Consider the following 20620-nt stretch of genomic DNA (forward strand, 5'->3'; position numbering starts at 1 on the left):
TATAGTGAACGTTGATAGTGGTATTAAATAGTTCTAAGGTTAAGTATGCATGTTTTTCATTTAAAACAGCTTATCCTATAATCTCATTATAAGCTTCTTTGATATTAAAAAGATGATAACATAATGCCTTTAGAAAAGTTCTAGCCTTTTTTTAAAGTCAATTTAAATTAACCTAATTTTTTAAGTTTTTTAAACGAGTGAGTAATCCTTTCATAGCGATTAACCTGCTTATTGTAGAGCACTTTCATTATTTTAAATAACTTAGGTTAAAATATTTCTCACTAAAGTTTCAAGAAAAACTTATTGTTAAAGCAGTTTAATGGGAGTACGATCTAAATCCAAAGTTACACTAGAAAATAATAGTGAAAGGGTAGAGGGGGATTGAGCTATAAGGTATACTTAAAATCAATAAAGTGCCATAAAAATTAATATAAAATATACAAATAAATAAGAAATATCCCAGTCTACCAAACTTATAAAAAATATACTTGTAAATAAGAAAAAGCAAATATTGTTTTAACTTACCGCCAATTATAGCCAAAGCAGCTGCTGTGCAGTGCATGCTATAATAAAAATGTTAAGAATTTTCACAGCAAGTAAGCTGAAGAGAAAAAAAAGTAAGCTGAAGATGTACAGCACTTGGTAAACACTTTTCGAGTAATGAAACACTAAACATGATACTATTATTTAACAAAACTGTGTTGTAGTAAAAAGTATTTTGTGATTTCATAAGGAAGATTGTCAACTCTAGATTCAATGAGACTAAGCCCCATTGTCCAGGAACTTTACAGTTGTAGACTAACTGTTAGTTGCTTTCCGAAGAGGTCTGAAAAGAGTAGCAGACAGGCGTGAACTGATGGATTAGTGCTCCGCGTTAGCCCGGAATATTCAAAACCGTACAAACACACATACTAACATGTTAACGCATATAATCTCTTTCATAGTCAGCAGACCACTTTTAGGCCAAAAGTGGGGGGAATCCTATTAAAATCTTGAGTCTTCATCGGTTAAAACTTTATGCAGTACATATGCAGCTTTCGAAGATAAGTATACGTTTTTTTCTGATTGTTGTTAGCTAAAGTAAGTTTCCTTCTTCTTGTATTTTATTGGCTCAATGATTCACTGTTTTGGTAGCTTGAGTTCATTGCCAATTAGTATTTGAATTTATGTAGGCACCATTCAGAGTTAAAACAAAATCCCATCAATATAACATCACATGGTATAAGCTAAGGCCTTTTCTCTGAGTAATTATTCTGACTCTCTGGGCGAGATATTTCACATAGGCTCCAGCCCAACTATTCCAAGTTCCTGGAAGAAATTGTCGGTACCTTCCATATCATTAAATATTCTGATCATTAATAAAAGTAATACATTTCTAACATCCGTTGACGATTTGTGTGATTGCTGTTATAGATGGGATGAATTGCTACAGGTAACTTCTTATTGTATTTAACTGTTTACTGGTATATCAGTAAAATACCTTCTAAGAGCTCAAATGATTCTGTAGAGCTAGATAACCTAACTTGACGTGGCTTTCCTCTCATTTTATTCCTTGGCTATTAAGAACCCTTTGTATTAAACTTAAATCTAAAGCAATTAGAAAACGCTACACTTCTATTGGCATACGGTAATCAGTAACGTCATTTTTGACATAAATTATATGTTCCTTACCAAAAATCAGGGTTAAGTCCCTGATAAACTAAGACTCCTGCCCTCTGTAAGTTATTTTCTTAACCTAACGCCATTCATTAAGGATGGTGTTCTGCGAGTTGGTGGTTGACTTAGTAACTTCTCTCTAGATTTAGGTGTAAAGCACCCATTAATACTTTACAATAATGCTTACATTACTCGGCTTCTCCTCAATTGTTGTCATCGTAAATCTTTACATCGAGGCATAAAAATGTTTCTTGTGATGCGTAGAAAATGATTTTGTATCTTACGTTAATGTGTGATAGCCCATATTAAGTAAACTCACTTTTTTTTCCCTGTACATGATACTAAGCTGTAACCTAGATTTCATTCACAAGTGATTTGCCCAGCTTTCTGCCCACCTCCTTTCCCAAGTACTGGAGTCAACTATGCTGGGGATTTTCTGATTTGCCTTTCAAAATGATTTAAGGGTTATTTCGAAGTTTTTGTTTGCATGGCAACTACAGCTGTGCATCTAGAAGTTGTATGTTGTAGAAGAACTACATTTCTAAGCTCTTTATATGAGCTTTTCATCTTTTTTGTCAAGATATCGTTAGTACACTGATATGTATACAGACTAAGGGACAAATTTTGTTGGTTCAGATAAGGAATTGAAAAGAATGTAGAGATTTATCTGATACTTTTTCTGTGACCTTATCATCATTAGGGACTCAATGGCACCTTCATTCCCCATATGTACCTCACTATGGTGGTATATGTGAGTCTGCTGTTAAGTCTACCAAGTTCCACCTCAAATGCATTACCAGTAACCAAGTTCTTACCTTTATCAAGTTACTTACTTTCCTCTGCTAAATAAAGTTCTGTTTAATCCCTCAGATTTTGTGCTCTCTGGCAAATGATTTTCATAATATAAACCTTCTCACTTCTGCTTATTTATTAACATTGAAAGCCTTTAACTATTTGCCAGAATCAGACCTATTTTGGATAAAATACTTTTTTTCACCGCTAGAAAATGATTGTACAGCTTGTCCTGATTTTTTAAGCTAAGTAAAGTTCTCATTAAAAGAGAATTGGCTTCACCTGGAAAGTGGTCTTTTCGTAGGATAGTCAAGGTTCATAAAAATCCAAAATTTTTTGTCAGAGTAGTAAGTATGAACACAAGTACCTCTACTTTAAAAAGACCTATTCAAAAATTAATTCTTATTAGATCCGTTCCCAAAATTGAGGGTAAGACCTGTAGGGAGAAATAGTGATTAAAACTACGTTCGCCTTTTAAGACCCTTAATATTGCCTTATTTAGTACTTAAAATTTTGCTTTCCGTTTAATAATTTGAATGTTCGTAGATAAGCTATCGATATTGAAACCTTGTACAATACAATTTAATGACGTATTTATTAATAAATAAAGTTTTAGTACAAATATTATTTCAGCGTTATGAAATGCAGATCATTGCGTAAAACACGTTTAAAAAAACAGATAAATCTGTATCCTAAAAATCGGTGATGAATCTTCCAAGCACTAGTTGTATTATTATGAAAAATATAAATGTTATAGTATTTTTAAGTTAACATAATTTTTAGCATAGTTTTGTCATTAAAGAAAGTTCTCTTTTCTATTTTTGATGGTTGATGGTTACGTGATTAAAGCCTTTTTATTAGTTGTGTGATTGGTTAAAATATGTGAAGTGTACTATTTGTAGTAGATTTTTGTCTAGTGTCGATTTTTCAAGTATAAATTGTATTAAGTAGCAGTAAAAATTAAAACAAAATGAATCAAGAAATAAGTTTATTACATGGAAATAATAAAGTATAACCCTACTGAGCTCTTTTCAGATTAAAAAAAAAACATTTGTACAAAAATTTTTATTTAATTAAAAACCCAACAAAATTAAACTACTCATAATCTTCGAATGTGCCTTAAATCAATTATACTTCTCTGCATATATTTTTACTAGCTAGTTCATCTTGGCTTCACTCGAGATTGACTGATTGCAGCTTCTCAGTGTGTTGACACGTGATGTCAAACGCTTTCAATAGAATTTAGCCCAATATTACAATAAACAAATTCTAACTGAAAAACTTTTGGTTTGAAAGCTATGCGACTTTTGTTAAATAATCAGTAGTAAAGTAGTCAAAAAATACGATAAAGCTGAAAAGTACCATGCGCTTCTAACACCCTAAAATAATTGTTGGCTCTTCAAATTTTTTCGTTAATTTACATATTTTTATTGTATAAAACATAAAAAGGTCTATTTATTACAGCTGTAAGAATTTTAACTGATTCAAAATATATATTAGCAAATTTTTTCTTATTGTGACATAGTTTCTTGACACCTAAAATTATATATATTTAAGGAATTTGAAGTTCTTCTTCTTATTTGTTCTCTTGCAACTCCACGCATTTAAAAAAAATTTTGTGATCACTAAAGGGTAGATTTAGCCCATATAATCCAATTTATCAAGTTGTAATACATTGTTGGAGAGTCAGTTTAAAGTAAGATGTCCCTCAGAAGAACTGGTGAGTTAAACTTTTCTCTGACTAAAAATTCTGACAGAAGTAACTACCTAGAAGCCTCAGGGTGATCTTCTTTGGCCTGCGGTTGTAGCACCACATTTAAGGCACCTCTATTTTGTGGTGCTCAGTCGTTTTAATAATCAAAGGCAGAAATTCGTTCGTTTCGCTACCTGTAGAAAACTGTTTCATTGGCTCAAGTTTGTTTTTTATTCGTAGCTTTATGATTATTTTTTCCAGCCACAGACCTTGAATAGAGTCGGTGATACATGATTAAATAATGAGAGCCAAGTAAGGTAATGCAGGATCATCGGTAGCTAGGATTTCCAGCCTTGCAATGAACAACTGCACTTGTGATATCTGCCAGTTAATGACAGTATTGGTTTTTCATTAGCCGGATTTATACAGTCTAGTAGTAGGTTAATGGTTTTTAGAATTTGCTAGAAAACATTTTTTAAAAATTGTTGTGAAAGAAACTTTTTTTGGCAAGGATATTTAATGTTATACAGCCTTTAAAAGAGTTAATGAGATTGATGATGGCTCAGTAAACGTAAGAATTTATGATGGCCCCGTTTGAACTATATAAGGCTATTGTGTTTAGTTTGCTGTTGTAGCAAGAAGTGCTTTAGCAGTAGAAGGTTAGTTGGAAGAAGAGCTAGCTTGTCCTTAAGCAGTGTAGCTAGTCATGCTCTAGTCAGACATTTCTTGCTATTACACAAGGGATATAAGCGTCAACAACGCCTTCATTTTTGTAGCACCCAGCTATCTTCTACCCAGCTATCGCTGTTCAAGGTAGAAATCAGTGTAGGTCATCTTCCCAATGCAGACTGTTAGAATGTTGACGGTAGCCAGGATACCCAGCTGCACGACTACCAGCTCTGGTCTTAACGTACTTCAAGTGAAAGGCTTTGGGAGTCGACGTTCTGCTGAGAAATATTATAACCAGACTTACTGACTTTGATTGTAGGTGGCTTTGATTATTTTTTGACGCCAGTCAGCGGATTCTAATAAACTTAAGGGCAAAGCTGGAGTTTTTTTGCAAAGTTTTAAGCATGTTTATTGCTACTATCATTTTTTTTTTTTTTTAACCATGCAAAAACCATTTAGGAAGTGTCAAGAATCAGTTTCTAAATTTTCATCAAAATTAGTTAAGCAGTTTTCGTGGTTAGCAATAACAATGTTTTTGGGACTTTTCTGTACGTAGTAGTGAGGTCAAAAAACTTTTTTTTTCAATAATCACTTAATTAGTTGTAGAATGATGTACATGTAAAGTATACAGTCTCTTTACGAAAATATTTACGTAATTAGTGGCAACATAAATATTACAAGGGTGCGATGTGTTTTGCGTTAATATGTATTTAATTAAATATGTTTAAATTAAAATTAATAAAAGAGCAGATATAAGCTGAATTGTGCTCTCATTTTATAGTATGGTGCACTCAATAAGTATTTAAGTTAATTATAAAAGAAGTCACAATAATATTAGACAGGTTGTGCAAAGCACGTTAAACATAATTAATAAGGTTAAATCTCGGTAAAAAATCAGAATACTACGTTTTTTATCTCTCATCTGAAATAAAACCAGTAGTGCGTCACATCTCTATCCAAACAAAAATTTGGATTTGAAAGACAAATTTGGAAAATTGTGTAAGTGAAAAATAATTCGTTAGCAGAAGAGTCACAACCCTTAGAAAATTATCTTTTACAAGAATTGTTTGTATGTTCGTAAATCACCATTTAAATAAACAGAAAAAAATTAATTGTGCTCAAATGTTGACAAGGCACATCGTATAATGGATTTTTAAAAACGTCGTTGTGTGATTTTTCTACCTTGTTAATTTAACTCAGTTTTGAATTACAACAGTATGAAAAGAGATCTTTAACTTACCATTGTAATGCAACGGTTTGATCAATCCAATAATTTAAAGAAGGCTTGACTTTAATGAAGAGTTGAAAATCATGCGTAAAGCGTCTCGTAATTGATGTAACAAAAAAATATTTTCAAAAACACAATTATGTAAAACAGTCTTTTAAAAGTAATTCTAATTATTGATATATGATACTAAAGTTTTATAGTTAGGGCGATGATTAAAATAATTTGTCAACATATTTTTTTTTAAGTAATATAAGATAACCAGATTTATTCTAACAATAGAAAACTTTCAGAATAAAACTAAAAGTAAGTACAGAATATATCTACACCTTGGTGATTTTTTAAAGTACATTTTAATTTCAATAACTATTTTTGCAATAGCATAATACTCAGCTAGTATAAATTACACACTTATTTTTCAAACACTAAAATTTTTAGTCAGCTCTCAGGGAATCTAAGACTCGTTAAAGCATAGATAGTGCAACGTTTGAAGTTGTCAATTATTAGGACAATGTTATATAGATAAATTTTTTCGTTGAAAAATTAAATGCTATTTCTAAATGTTGATGACATTATGAAATAGATCAATAATAAACGCGTGAGATAATAATAAGTAGCTTGAACAAATTAGACGTGTTTGTAAAATAGTACCAGACTGTGATTTACAAAATTACTTATATTTAATGTTAAACATGTAACCGTTACTACAGTAAATTAAATATAAGACTATGAGCGCTCTAATTAATAAATACTCAGATTAATCTATGCATTCTGTGTCAGTTAATGTTTGAGAAAATCTTTATTGTTTTAAAGATGATAGCATGTAGCTGTATAAAGATGTATGAAAGCAGTTTGGATATTCATATAATAGAAGAAGGAAAAATCGTGCAACCAAAAACAATGTTTACTAAGCAATGTCTAAAACGTATATAGTTGAAAAAAGAATACAACTTGCTACGACTTGATGATGCACATTTTCTTCATAGCAACAATTTAACTTATTCCCTCATCGTTCGTAGACAAAAGAAAAACATTTTATAAAGAAAATACGCAGACGTTAATCTCCCACTTCTTAAGCTTTAAGAAGAATGTGTAATTTATGAGTTATTGTAAACAACTTAATGTATGCAGAATATGTTGTTGTAATCCATACTAATGCATGGTGTCTTTGTCTTGGCTTGATGACATTACATTTATTTTTTTTATTACTATTGAATTTAACAAATGTGCATAAAATAACTAATTAGAATTCGATAATGATACTTATAATGTTAAGGTGGTTCATATGAAAATGCAAAAATGGGCTATCAAAGTAAAAGTTGGAATAGTTCTTCATAACGCCTTTACACACATGTATGCAAAAATTTGGATAGGCTGATAGGATAGGATGACAGAAACGAGACGTTGTGAAAATGTTGTATGGCACTTATTTTGCATGGTCTGTAATTGACGCACACAGTTTTCAAACCGGATCATGCACTAATTCTTGGTAGAACTGGGCCAGAACAACTAAAATATAAAGTAATAAACTAGAATCCATTCTTTTTATTTTAATTCATTTAAGTACATACACAGATCATTAGGTAACGGTACGTCACATTTATTTATACATGCATCAGCAATTCAGTAAGCATCACAAGCTCTCAACTTGCATACATAGTGAGTCACGTATGGAATTTTTCTTATTTACATGAATTGATACAAATATTTACTATGTTGTTACGTAAAGCGTGTTTACAATCACTATTTTTAAAATGTTTTTTAATATTTTAGATGTACATTTGTTTATAGATTAAGCCTTTTTCTTTTTTTTTTTTTTCTTTCGTCTTATTCATCTCAAACTCATGCATTAACTACGTTAAGAACTTGGATAACGTTGTTAACAATAATAAAATGTATACAAGCAGGGGCAGCATACCAAAAAACAGCAGTGAACGTTTTACGAAAAAAAAAACACTTAATCATCATTTTAAAGCCATATTACACATAAGTATTTTCTACAATTACGCAGACTTTAAAATGAACTGTGCTCAATTTGATAGTTATTTTTATACATTTAGAATACAAGCTGAAAAATAATATTTTCAGTCATGTAAGTATTTAGGAAAATTTATACGTCACACTAACATGCCAAGATTTTATAAAACAGAAACACATTAGAAACGAAATCAAAGATTCTGTGATTAGTTTTATAATATTATTTCTACATTATTTAGAGTACATTTTATTTATAAAATAAAGCAACATAAAGTTTGTCTTTGTAACATTTTATGTCATATATTTAATATTTAATACTGCGAAATACAGAGTTTCATTTTTAAATTATAAAATTCCAAAGCCCAGCAATCTCGAAACATCAAGCGATACAGCTGCTTCTGCAATAGCGTGACATATAACTTACTACTTCTGAAACAAGCTACCGTCACAAAACTCCAACTACGCGTGCAATCTCCAACGATCTTATGAAGTGCTCATCGTACGACATTAATTCGCAGTGGTACATTCAAGGATATAAATTATCAACAATTTTAATATACTTTACTCTGCATGTCCACAAGAAATATCATACACAATTTGAACAACAACTCGTGCTCAATATAAAATCCGAAAGATCAGCAATTTTAACCATCAATTACTGCGTAATTATTGCACCACGACTGTGCTTGTGAGGATCAAAGGTAATTAGGTTAAGCTTTGATAGGTCGTTTGGATCCCTAACTTGACGCGTCCTTCTTAAACACAAGAGTATAAAAACTCCTTGCACATAACAACATTCGCCTTTTCTCTTTCATCAAGTGCTTCGAAGTAACTGTAAAGTTTAAAGAGTAAGTTCTGTTGCGTCTTTAAAGCAAATGTAAGACTTAGTTTGGTTATTAAGACACGTGTTTAAAGCGTGCATTTTAACCAAATGTAAGACTTAGTTCGGTGACTAAGCAGTGTGAGAAAATCTCGAGAATCCAGGCCACTGTAAGCTCGCCTCAAAAGTGAATCAAGGAGAAAGAAGAAAAAAGGACCGTTGACTGAAGTTCCAACGTTAAAAGCAGCAACCTAATTATTGTCATCGCCAGGAGTACTCTCGTGTAGAATTAGGATCATCTTTGCAGTCAACCTTGTAAGATCTTGCGACTGTTTGCGTGGAAGCAGCGGCTAACCAACGATTATAAAAGTAAGTTACGTTAAGAAAAACCATAAATTGTATAAACATTGTAAATTAGAATCTGAAAATTTGTTACTTCTATTATTTGTCAAATCAACTATTTTTAGCTTTTTTAAGTTTATTAAATCATCAGATTAGACATAACTTGGTTGTTAATTAAAACACTTTTTAAATTCAAAAATATTCTAATATCTAAATTATATAAAACATTTCAAGATTTAATATTCCAATGGATTGACAACGTATGACAAAGATCTTTACAAGGACGCAAGATAAAAAGACGTACAAGATACGATACTACCGTAGGACATAAGACATAAACTCAAACAGTAGGTCAACGCCAACTTGGCGCATACCACTCCATACACATCGCTCGGTGAAATATAATACCACAACCCCGAATCAACGATTTGAAAGTTATACTGTAAGTAGGAGCTAATAAGGCCTTTGGGCTGACGGCTAGGTCCTGATTCGTTTGTCTGTAGAAAAAATCTACGAGTTCTGCCCTTCACTTATAGAAGTTTGGACGTAATATTTTCTTATGGTTTAAGCAGTCCTTGTCAGATAGATTTTAAAAATAAGCTTTTTTGATAGCTTAATATATTTATTGGTAATGTTGTTACAAATCTTTTAATATAAATTTTAAAAATTTAATTAAAATAACGTCCAATGGTGGTACTGTCAAATTTTGTATTTATTAAAAAACAAAACGACGTTTCGGCTGTTTGGACAATGTTCCGGCTCTCATTAGGTACAAAGATCTATGAGATGTAAGAAATTCTTGACAATACAAATTTTTATAAATACTATAAACGCAAATTAAGCAAAGTGTATATAATATACCTCTGCCTCTTACGAAGGGGATGTAAAATCGTAATGTAGTCAGAGTTTCAAGTTTTGTTACTTTTATACCCTGCACATATACAAATTACACAATATACGCACTGTTGGAAATGAGAGCGACCGACAGTAGGCCCGGCTTTTGTGTACATTGTGTACACTTGTAGTCTCTGTCGGCTCAACGCTCTGTGCATGTGCGCTTGGTCGACTTGGCGCGCTGTAGGTGTGTGTGTGCGTATTCACGCGGCAAACTTTGTATACTGTAAGCGCCAGATTATACTCAGCTCTCGTTGAAGAAAGACTCTCTTAATTTACGTTGCCAAACTCTAGCATTCAAAGGTGCATACATCACCTTAAATGCTAGTGTAAATCGTCTGATTAACTCTTGCTATACAGTGGACAGAACTCAGTTGTGCAGTGCAGTGCACTTAATGCTTTGTTTAAGTTGCTCATTGCATAATTTTCAGACCAACTTAAATAGTTAATCTCATCGAACTACCAGTGATTATCAACAGCAAGACTCAGTGAAACTCTTGTGTATTTCCACAGACAGTAATTGTGCATTTTTTAACAGACAGTGGTTTATAGTTAATCAATGTTTCAATCAGTTATACTCTATCAGTGCTTTCATTTTCACATTTGTTTCGTGCAACTTTCAAACTTTCTTGCAAGCTCAAGGTCAGTGCGTAGCTACATATTGTGTTATTCAACTTGACTCTTTTCTTTCTACATTCTTCACCTTTATATATTTTAATAGTTCGTTGCTTTAAGTCTATAGACAATATTTATTTTCTCCGGTATAAGTTTGACCTTTACAATTTTTGTGAAAATTAACTGTGTTTTCTTGGCCTGTGAGTGACATTAAAAGTTGTTATTTTTATGCTGTTTAATTTTATTGTGTTTTATTGTGTCTTTCCAATCACCCTATCCAAGCCTAGTGTGTGCTAACGCATACGCCTCGTACACGCACACAATATAATCAAACGGGAATCACAAGCAGTTCCTTGTGAGACATACGTAAACAGATTATGTTTTCCTAATACCATAAGTGAAAGGGGCCCTCAAATCATGTACATAGAGTTAGCCTCCTTCTTTAATTGACTTAACAAAAGACTTGCAACAGTCTTTCAATTTTTCTGTCTCTTGTTAAGTCAATTAAAAAAGAAGGCTTCATCTATGTACATGATTTGAGGGCCCCTTTCATTTATGGTATTAGAAAAACATGATCTGTTTACGTACATCTCATAAGGAACTGCTTGCGATTCTTATTTGATTGTATTGTGTGCGTATATTGTGACATTTGTATAATATGTGCAGGGTATAAAAGCAACAACACTTGAAACTCTGACTACATTATGATTTTACATCCCCTCCATAAGAGTCAGAGGTATATCATACACGTTACTTAATTTGCGTTTATTGTATTTATCAAAATTTGTATTGTTAAGAATTTTTTATTACTCATAGATTTTTATACCTAATGTGGGCCAAGACAATGTCTAAATGGCTGAAGCGTCGTTTTACTTTTTAATGAATACAAAATTTGACAGTACCACCATTGGACGTTATTTTAATTATTAACCAACTGTCATTGGACGTCTTATATTTAAAAATTTAAGTTAATAAAGCTCTCGAATCCTGATACGATAAAAGTTCTATTATGTTTAATAAACACATGTAATTTACGTTATTCAAATCAGTATTTATACTCATAAATGTTAACTGTTTCTTTATATGAAGTCTATATTTACCACTTAGGTAGTATTAATAAATACGTGAAAGAATTTTCATTAACACTTTACTTTTATTCTTAACTCGAGGTTTTTTGATGTAATATCTGTAAACTGTTGGTTATGCAATTTCTAATAAGCTTTCTCTTTGTTCATTCTTTTGAAATTTTCTATGCTAATTCAAAAAAGGTTTTAGGCAGGGTTCATCGTGCATCTGATAAGAGGTTAATCACCTGCGATTTTTCTCGTAGCTGTAGTACTACGACCAAACATGATTCACACACGTGTACAATGGCCGATGATTACTAGAAATGAAAAATTTATATTATCTGGTATTTGAATAAATAAAATAAAACCAATAAATTTTAAGGCTCAGCTGGAAATAGATACACTAAAAAATAATACTAACTGCTGGAATTAATCAAAATCGAAACATTTGGACTGAGGTAATACAAAAATGTAGTTAAGATACGGAAACATATATATATATATATATATATATATATATATATATATGCTATGCCTGCAGTAAGCAGCAGCTATTCCTAAGATACAAAACTGTTAACAACGGTAAATCTAACAAGGTAACGTTAATAAACTTCCAAGAAATCATCTTAATTTTGCCATTTGTTTTTGCAGTTGCGTGATTTACCGTGTAACACTTTTTTATAATACTATCAATTCTATAAGAAATCTATAAGAACCTAATATTTAATCTGATCAAATTTTGTTACATTTTTAACTGTGAAAGAAAATAAGAAAGTCATAGCACTTTTTCCTTTTTTTGACTCAGAGATGTCAAGAGAGCGTCTGTCCTACTGCCTCGAACACGAGTAACAGTCTTTCCGATTCTCTAAGGGACCACAACCTGACTCCCCCCTTAAAGACTAGCAGTAAAAAGTAAGTGGACCAAAATTCTACTGAAAATTTTAAATTATTGTTGCAGCATTATAATCAGTCAAAACTGCCCGTGAATCTTGTTATGCTAACTCACGTCAGCCATTATACTATTGTTTTTATTATCCTTATAATTATTACTTTTATGATTATCAGTATCATAATCTTCATCATTATTTTCATTACTTTTTTTTTATTATTATTGTTAGAAAATATTTAAATTTAAAACTACGCACGCGGCACTGGAGCGCTAGGCCATAAACACGCGAAGGAGCTCTCGAGTTGTGTGATTGAAATACATTCGATAATAAAACGTATTTTTAGTAAATAGGTAACCAATGCTGAGGTAGAATGCCTCATGTTTGATACGAAATATTTGTTATAACTAATTTAAGTCTATTGTAGAAGATACTTTTTAAAGTATTTATTCTCCCAGGCTCATTTATTTTTAACAGTTATTGTAATTACCATTTCTCTTTTTAATTCTATAACTATAAGTTTTATAGCAATGGCTACTGCTGCTTCTGTTTGATCTTATTCATGTAAATTAATATGCCAGAGCACATTAACCATTTATTCACCAAAGCTTTCAATCAAAATGTTAAGCGATTTTCACGGCTTTTTTTGCAATAAGTTTCGTCAAATGAATGGACAGTACCTAGCATTACTAAATTTTAGTTACATTTAATTCTAATGTTAATAACAAGTTATGACGGTAAATCTTAGAAATTCTAATGTTAAAGAGAAAAGTAAGATAACTTCTAGGAACATAACTTCTAGAGCTTACTTCACTACTTCTTATGGTATTGGTAGCATCTAGACTACAAAAATGAATAGATAGTCTGTTCATACGTAAAATCTAGGGTAACCCTTTTTACTCGCGATAGTATTAGTAGCTTCTAGATCGCGAAACGAGACACCTTTTGTTCATCACTCCTGATTATAGTGACAATTTCTAGATGCGTCGTAAAGAAATGCATCGTGATTCAACGCAGCAGCTACTCCAAGCCGTTAAAATTTGATTCTCACGCTCAAAAGTATGTGTGCCCTCTTTTGAGTCGAAAAAGGTAATCACGATTTTAAGTTTGAGTACCTTGCCACGTACTTATAACTATTCGTTAGCCCTGACGTATGCGCCCAGTGTATGTCTCGGGTTATTAGGTGCAAGCTTTGACCCAAATAGTACAATGCACTGACATTACACTTAAATTCTTTTTTATTTTTCACATATAATTATAATTATATAATGGTTATCATTCTTATTTAAAATATATTAAAATACTATATACTTCATATTCTAAGCCAAAATGAGGGTTATTTTATATTGTTTTAGATTGATTATATTTAGATCGTGTCTTCTAACTTCCTTGTTATTTAAGTGACCATAAATTAATGGCTAGATGTTCAAATGTATGGAATACGTGTATAAAACCACAAAATTAGAGAATTTTTTACGAAAACATTACAAACACGTAATATTTTTAAGAATTTATGTTGGATGTACTTTTGGGTCTTGAGTTATTATTGATAAAAAAATTATAAATACATTTGTTTTTTTTTTTGAGCCCGAGTTACATTTCATAAGTATTTAGATGTGCACAGTGTAAGATTTTGACAATGAACAATAGGTTATAAGGTTTTTTTTTCAAAGCAGTCATACTAATAATTCATGGTTTATTTCAGAGCTACCTCTACAAAGGCCCGTTATAAGTGGATTGAGAAGCAAATATCGTGTTGATGATGTTTTGAAGTTGAATTGCTCATCAAGTTATAGCAGACCAGCAGTTAACTTAACATGGTACATGAATGATCAAGTAAGTTATTTTAATTGTAAACGTGAGGTTTTAATAAATCAATATATTTACGATGTTTAATGAATGTAAGCAAGAGATTGTGGCTTGTTTCTTAGCTGCTTCTCTACAACCATAAATAAGTTTTTTGTCAAGAACTACAGGAAACTTTGCATGTGAGTAACCTTATTATCTTTCGGTTAAAATTTTTTTGCTCATAATAGTGACTCGCATTTATATTGTATCAGAGATCTTGACAAAGGGGTTTTAGTTATAAGGAACGAATACGTTAAATTCATAGTGATCTACATGGAGAAAAAAAATTTTTTAGGCATGATTAGGTAACCTTCTTGTTCGATAAAATTTTATTATTATTAATTACAATTTTCATTAATCTTTTAGAAATTCAACAGAACTGGAAGAATTCAAAGGAAAAAATTATTTTTACCGTACACTTCATGGCCAACATCCAAATAATTTTGAAGTGTCCTTGTATATGATTCATGCACTGCATATAAATTTTTAAATGTTCGTTAATGGCAGTAATGAGTATAGAGCAGTGCACTTTGAATTCAAGTCCATTATTAGGAAATATTTTTAAAACTTAATTCTTAAATGAGGACTGTAACGAGATTATTTGATTCTGGCCCGTTTAGAACAATTTTTGGTAGTACAGGCTGACGCAGAATGTGGTTAAGTATAAAAGAACAAATGCAAAGAAACGAGCTGTTTGTCAATAAGTAGCCTAAGTGTCAATTTCTAGTGACTAAAAGGTGGACCAAAACTAGCAGTTTGTTGTAAGGTAGCTATGCTGGTGTAAGATCTTCATTGTTTAATCGAATGAAAAATGTTATTATTTTTGTAACTGTTCAAGTACTCACATTGTATCAAGTAACTAACAACTACTGCTAGTATAGGTGCTGCTAAGTTATAGAATTTTTATGATAAGGCAACTATAAAAACAAGGAATTTCCATACGTGTTAATTTACGAGACACTACAGCACAACCGAAGAAGATTGTTTGCTCATGACGATGATGGTAGATAATACAAATGTTAAAGAGTATTAGGCTATAAGCTATAACAATAAGTGCTATTCGGGTGACAATCGATTTCAAACGATATAGTACTTCATGGACCACCACATACCAAATACTAAGTAAGCTTTGAATTAAAATATACTTGATAGGTATTTGGCTGGTACACAGTGGGTACTTGACAGTAACAATTACCCATAAAGCTTATGATAAGTGACTGTCAATTGCCTTCTTAGTTTTTTTTGAGGTGGGAAGGGAAATGCATTATCGCATATTGCAGCGGCTACGGTAGTGTGAGAGTTAGAGGATTTTTCGTATTGAACAACGGATACTTACTAAGACCTCCCATGCTTCGTGGCTATAGTTTTATCTCGGGACCACGTTTCTAACGATTACTAAGGGTGCCAACTTTCCTAAGCTTAAAATAGAACTTAGAGTCCCTGGGAACTAGCACCCATGTCTGGCTCTTCTTATTGACCGCAAATTTTGTAAGCATAAGATAAAGCCTAATACATACCCTTGCTGATCAGTTTCAATACCCAGTGCACTTGCATCAGTTTTGATTGAAAACTAACTGACTTTCCTTTTGCTTCTTCTTGCTGAGAACCATTCAGGCAAACTCGTCAACAGGCCTACTAACATCCATGCTACTCAACATGATACCAACGATATTTTCAGGGGTTACAGCCTCGTCCAATTGGCTATAAGACTACTATCACTGCTCACGCCATCTCTTTAACTACAGAACGATGGACACAGCTCTAGCGATCCCCATCAGCATCACGGAAGATATCGTTGCAGACATCGTGTACAAGTGAGCTGCAGGGCTGTGAACCACTGCACCAATATTACATTAAAAACCACCACTGCCTGGTAAGAATAATTATCTCTGTTTCACAGCCAGCAAACTCAAAACCATGAACTCTTAGGCAAATTGACAACCTGGAGGCTTTTCACTGTAGCCTGAGCTCAGCTTAAACCAGGGACCATGCTGGGATGACTAGAACTGTATTGTCCGCAAAGTTCACATGCTTAATTTCCTTGGCCTTTCTAATCATTTGATGCCATGGCACGTAAGGTTTCAGAAATTTATGCTTAGTGGAGAGCTCTGTGCCATCTATGATATTAGTCCTACCTCACTTATTCCCTTTTGTCTGTTGTACTAAAGCATCTGGCAGTACTAAAGATAGGTGTTCAGAATCCTTCTTAAAAAAGTTGGTACCTTCTGAATGTACAAAATCCTTCTTATGTCAAAGTGATCAAAATAAAAGCATTTCTTGTCTTTTGAAAAGCTTGCCATAGCTGTTTCACATAATCTAGAATCTTTGACAGTGCATGGCATGTTGATCTAACAACACTAAGACCATGAGGGTTTTCGGCTAGACTCACCACCCTACGTACTAGTATTCAGATTCTTTTTCATAATATTTTACCTATCTCATCTAGCAACGTAAAAATCAAAATGACGCTGAGGTTATAGGTAGACCTATACCCTTATCTGAAACGACGAGATGTTGGATCTTCTATAGCCCGCTAAATACGCCCTTTAAGACAAACATCAAACACATTTAGTAGAATATATGGTTTTTTACTGCAACAAACTTAAGGGCTGATTAAATTGTAACAAAAGTTTTTTAATAAAGTTAATTTTTAATAAGAGATGCGTTTCGGATGATCTGTTTCATATTATTATCCTCACACTAATTACTAATTACCATGTATTCAACTATTTAATAGATTTCTGTTATCTGTGGACAAAAAGGTAACAGCTATGGATAAATAGATAGAGAAATCTATGTGCAATTGTTAAAAACTGGATTATTAATAACCTTAAGATAAACCATACCGTATATTATCTGCTCAGTAAAAAGTGTAGGCTACATTTCTGTCCAACAGTGATAAACACAGGATTTCAATAAAATAATAGTCTAAAACTCTTTGCGAGTATGTCAAAGTATGTCTATAGAATATTGAAGATCTTTGAGAATATGGAAAAAATAGGTTCTGCACATTGTTTTTTATACACAAAAGTTGTCATTTTTACACTTTTTTGAACTGTCAAATTAAGGATCTCGTATTAGTTTCAGAGGAAAGTTAAAACAAGTCTTTTTTGATAATAGTCTAAGAATCCTAAGAAGTTTATTTATTTTCTAGGGCACGGTTGTTGTACGTATGTGCCCAAAGTGTAAAAGACAAAGTAGGGCCAAAATTTTCCCTGTCACTAGTAACGGGAAAGTCATCATAGAATGGACAGTCCCTGAAACACAAAGCACTCCTTTCAAGAGGCAAAAAAAATGTTTGGAAGACAAATCAAACAATTTACGAAATTTGTTGAAACAATTTTGGACTCACTATTTAACCTGGCAATATGCTCATTTGTTTTTAAAAAACTTATATATTATAAGATCATGCAAAAAACTTAATCCAAATAATCTTTTCTATGAATCCTAAATTATGACGTTTCACCAAGGCACTAACAAAAATCTCTTGAAAAAGTTTACTTTCCTATAAAATAGGGTACACATACAATATTAGGCTGATACAGCAGACTAACATTTTTTTTTCTAATTAGTACTGTAATTTTTCGTTTACTTGTTGCTAAATTGAAAAATGTGTAGCTCTAGCCAGTTCAGAATAAATCTACAAAGTATAAGTCTGATTTAAAGCTAGCACTCAATGTACTTCGTCACAGTGTAGAAGAAGCTTATGGGCACAAAAATAAGTCAGCTTCAGTACTTTCACAGTTGCATCCGTTGTATGGAATTTTAAGTTTCCTCTAGCAGATACTGCAGTTAATCGTTTGTACATGAACGCAACGCCAGCCCATATTTACGTAGACCAGGGGTTGGTCAGGCAAGTCTTTGGAATATCTTGCAGCTTGTTGGAAAAATGCATTGGTATCTTCCTTGTAGACCTTGCATCTCGTATGGTTACGTACGCTATACAGAGATCAACTTTGCAAGATTTGTACTTAACCCAACACATGTGCGTAAGTGGTAGGCCAGTGTCACTGGTGTTACGTGTGGGTGATATGTACAATGACTACAATACATATTGTGTGTCTTTACACTATCTTGCGTGTTCAACATGCCTGCACTACTACTGACCATACGCAAAGCTTGTCACGTATGTAATGTATCATGTGCCCCAGTATTGTTCAAGAATATTGCCTTTTATCGTTGTAACAGCACTCATCAACCCTAAGAGGATCTGGTTACAGCAATTATCATGGCACCTTATGGATAACTCCATGCATATACAAGGCATGCCAGCAGGTGCAGTCTAAAATTTAGCATTTTACCGTGCAATACATACAAGCTTCATACCAGCATCGTATAATCGTACGCATAAGTTCATCGTTGCAACGACACCCACACAATTATAAATATTAAGCTTCCCTCCGTTAGCTGACGCTCAAATATGCAAGCATCCAATGGCATAAGCTTGGATGCGCTGTAATACTTTGACAATGTTGACATATGCTAGCGTCTTACATGTATAGAGTATAATACCACACTGTGTGAGCACTGAGAGCTCCACTTCGTCGTTTATAGTGTTGATAATGTCTTTAGGTATTAAATAAGTCAAATCCTTTACTATATACTCAATATTAGCTCATATATAACCATTTTTTTTAAGTTACACTTGCAGGATACAAATGTTCGATGAAAAAAAAAAAAAAAAAAAGCGAATGATTCTCTCACCCAATTACGCATTTTCTGCATTTAGAAATATAATTTATAAATAAATAATTGCAATAATGATTTTCGACATTATTATAGTTCTTTTTTTTTTCTTTAAGCGAGGTTGTCTAGAATGCCTTCATGGACAATAGAAGAAGGTACGAACCCCTTTTCTGTCTCGTACTCGCAGTAAGCCTATAAATGCTTATTTCTCACAACGATATTCTAAACAATATTAACTGAATATCCACCAAACTGGCAAGACCTCTCTCCTGGGACACCCAGCTCGGAACTTGCTTTTGCGTTAATACTTCAAGCCAAAGCCATGGAGTGCTGACCATTGACTTTAATTGGAGTGTCGTCACCCTCATGATGTTGCCTTTTTTTTATTTCGTCTGGGCATCTGCTGTTTTGCGAAACCTCGATTCCCGTTGATTCTCCTTGCTGATGGCTGAGGTACGTTAGTATAGATTGAGACTGCAACGGTCGTCTAGCATCCATCCTCTTAAACTCAATCTGCGTCTTGTAGGCACCGTAGTTTTGACCTCTTCTATTGCTTTTCTTAATGCTGGACAGCTGCCATTACCTGCTCCGTATTTGACACCTTCTATTCCGCAAGCGACATATCAGGCCTCCTCTTTGAAATCTTTTCTTCAGTGACTGCAGCTGCCACATCAGCAGCATAGCTTTAACCAGTCCTCCTTGTTGTAATTTCAGGCTATGTATCTATTCCCTGACACCTATAGCATCTGAGGACTTCAACCCGTCTCTTCACTTGGCAGCTTGTTGAGCCTATTAACAACCTCTGTGATTCTTCTGTAGTTCTAGTATTAGTTTCTTCAATATGCACCAAAGCTACCTTATGCCCTCTCTTATTCACTTTTAGCAGCGTCTCTGTTTTCATCTGTGGCAAATAATAAGGAATTCTACTCAATACAAGTTCGACATCAGCCTTTTTAATGATCTAATCGAGATCCCGTTATTTGGGCGTTACCCTTTTCGCGTCTGTTTTAACAGATCCTAGCCCTTACGCTTTATGGTTTCAGCTATAGTGCTAACTATGGCCTCTCGGTACTTCACTCCTTTGACTTCAAGAAGAAGGTCTCCCTTTTTAATCGTTGTGACCCCTGTGTCCATGATCTCAGCTTCTTCTGGCTTAAAGTTGGTTCTCATCTTCTTTAGGACTCCGGCAAAGCTAGGCCCTTCCATGACCTTAACGAGAATTTTCTCCTTCTTTTTCTGGCATTATTTCACTTACCACTGTTACTGCTATTAATTTTTATCTTGGGGATAAGCTCATGATTTATTCAAGTCTTTTTCTATTTTTTTAAAAAAGAGTTGGGTTCAGAGCTTCTGGGCTGCTGTTCTGCTTGCCTATCAGAACAGTCTTCTTGAATAAAGATTAGTTAGAGTGTGTGATTCTCTCCCTTTTTTCTAATCTGTATGTCTTCC

The 20620-nt window shown here is 33.1% G+C and overlaps 1 protein-coding gene across 1 annotated transcript in view; it reads left to right on the forward strand.

The window, feature by feature from the left end:
* The window catches only part of LOC106637205 (uncharacterized), a 494105-nt gene that overhangs the window by 290413 nt on the left and 183072 nt on the right, over positions 1–20620 (forward strand). The window contains exon 4 of the mRNA XM_089595085.1: positions 14343–14473. Coding sequence (XP_089451211.1) covers positions 14343–14473 — 131 coding nt within the window. The remainder of the gene's footprint in view (positions 1–14342; positions 14474–20620) is intronic.

The sequence above is a fragment of the Copidosoma floridanum genome, unplaced genomic scaffold, assembly GCF_036245765.1.
Source record: "Copidosoma floridanum isolate Cflo_tuat_1 unplaced genomic scaffold, Cflo_Japanese_pri ptg000024l, whole genome shotgun sequence".
Lineage (NCBI taxonomy): Eukaryota > Metazoa > Arthropoda > Insecta > Hymenoptera > Encyrtidae > Copidosoma > Copidosoma floridanum.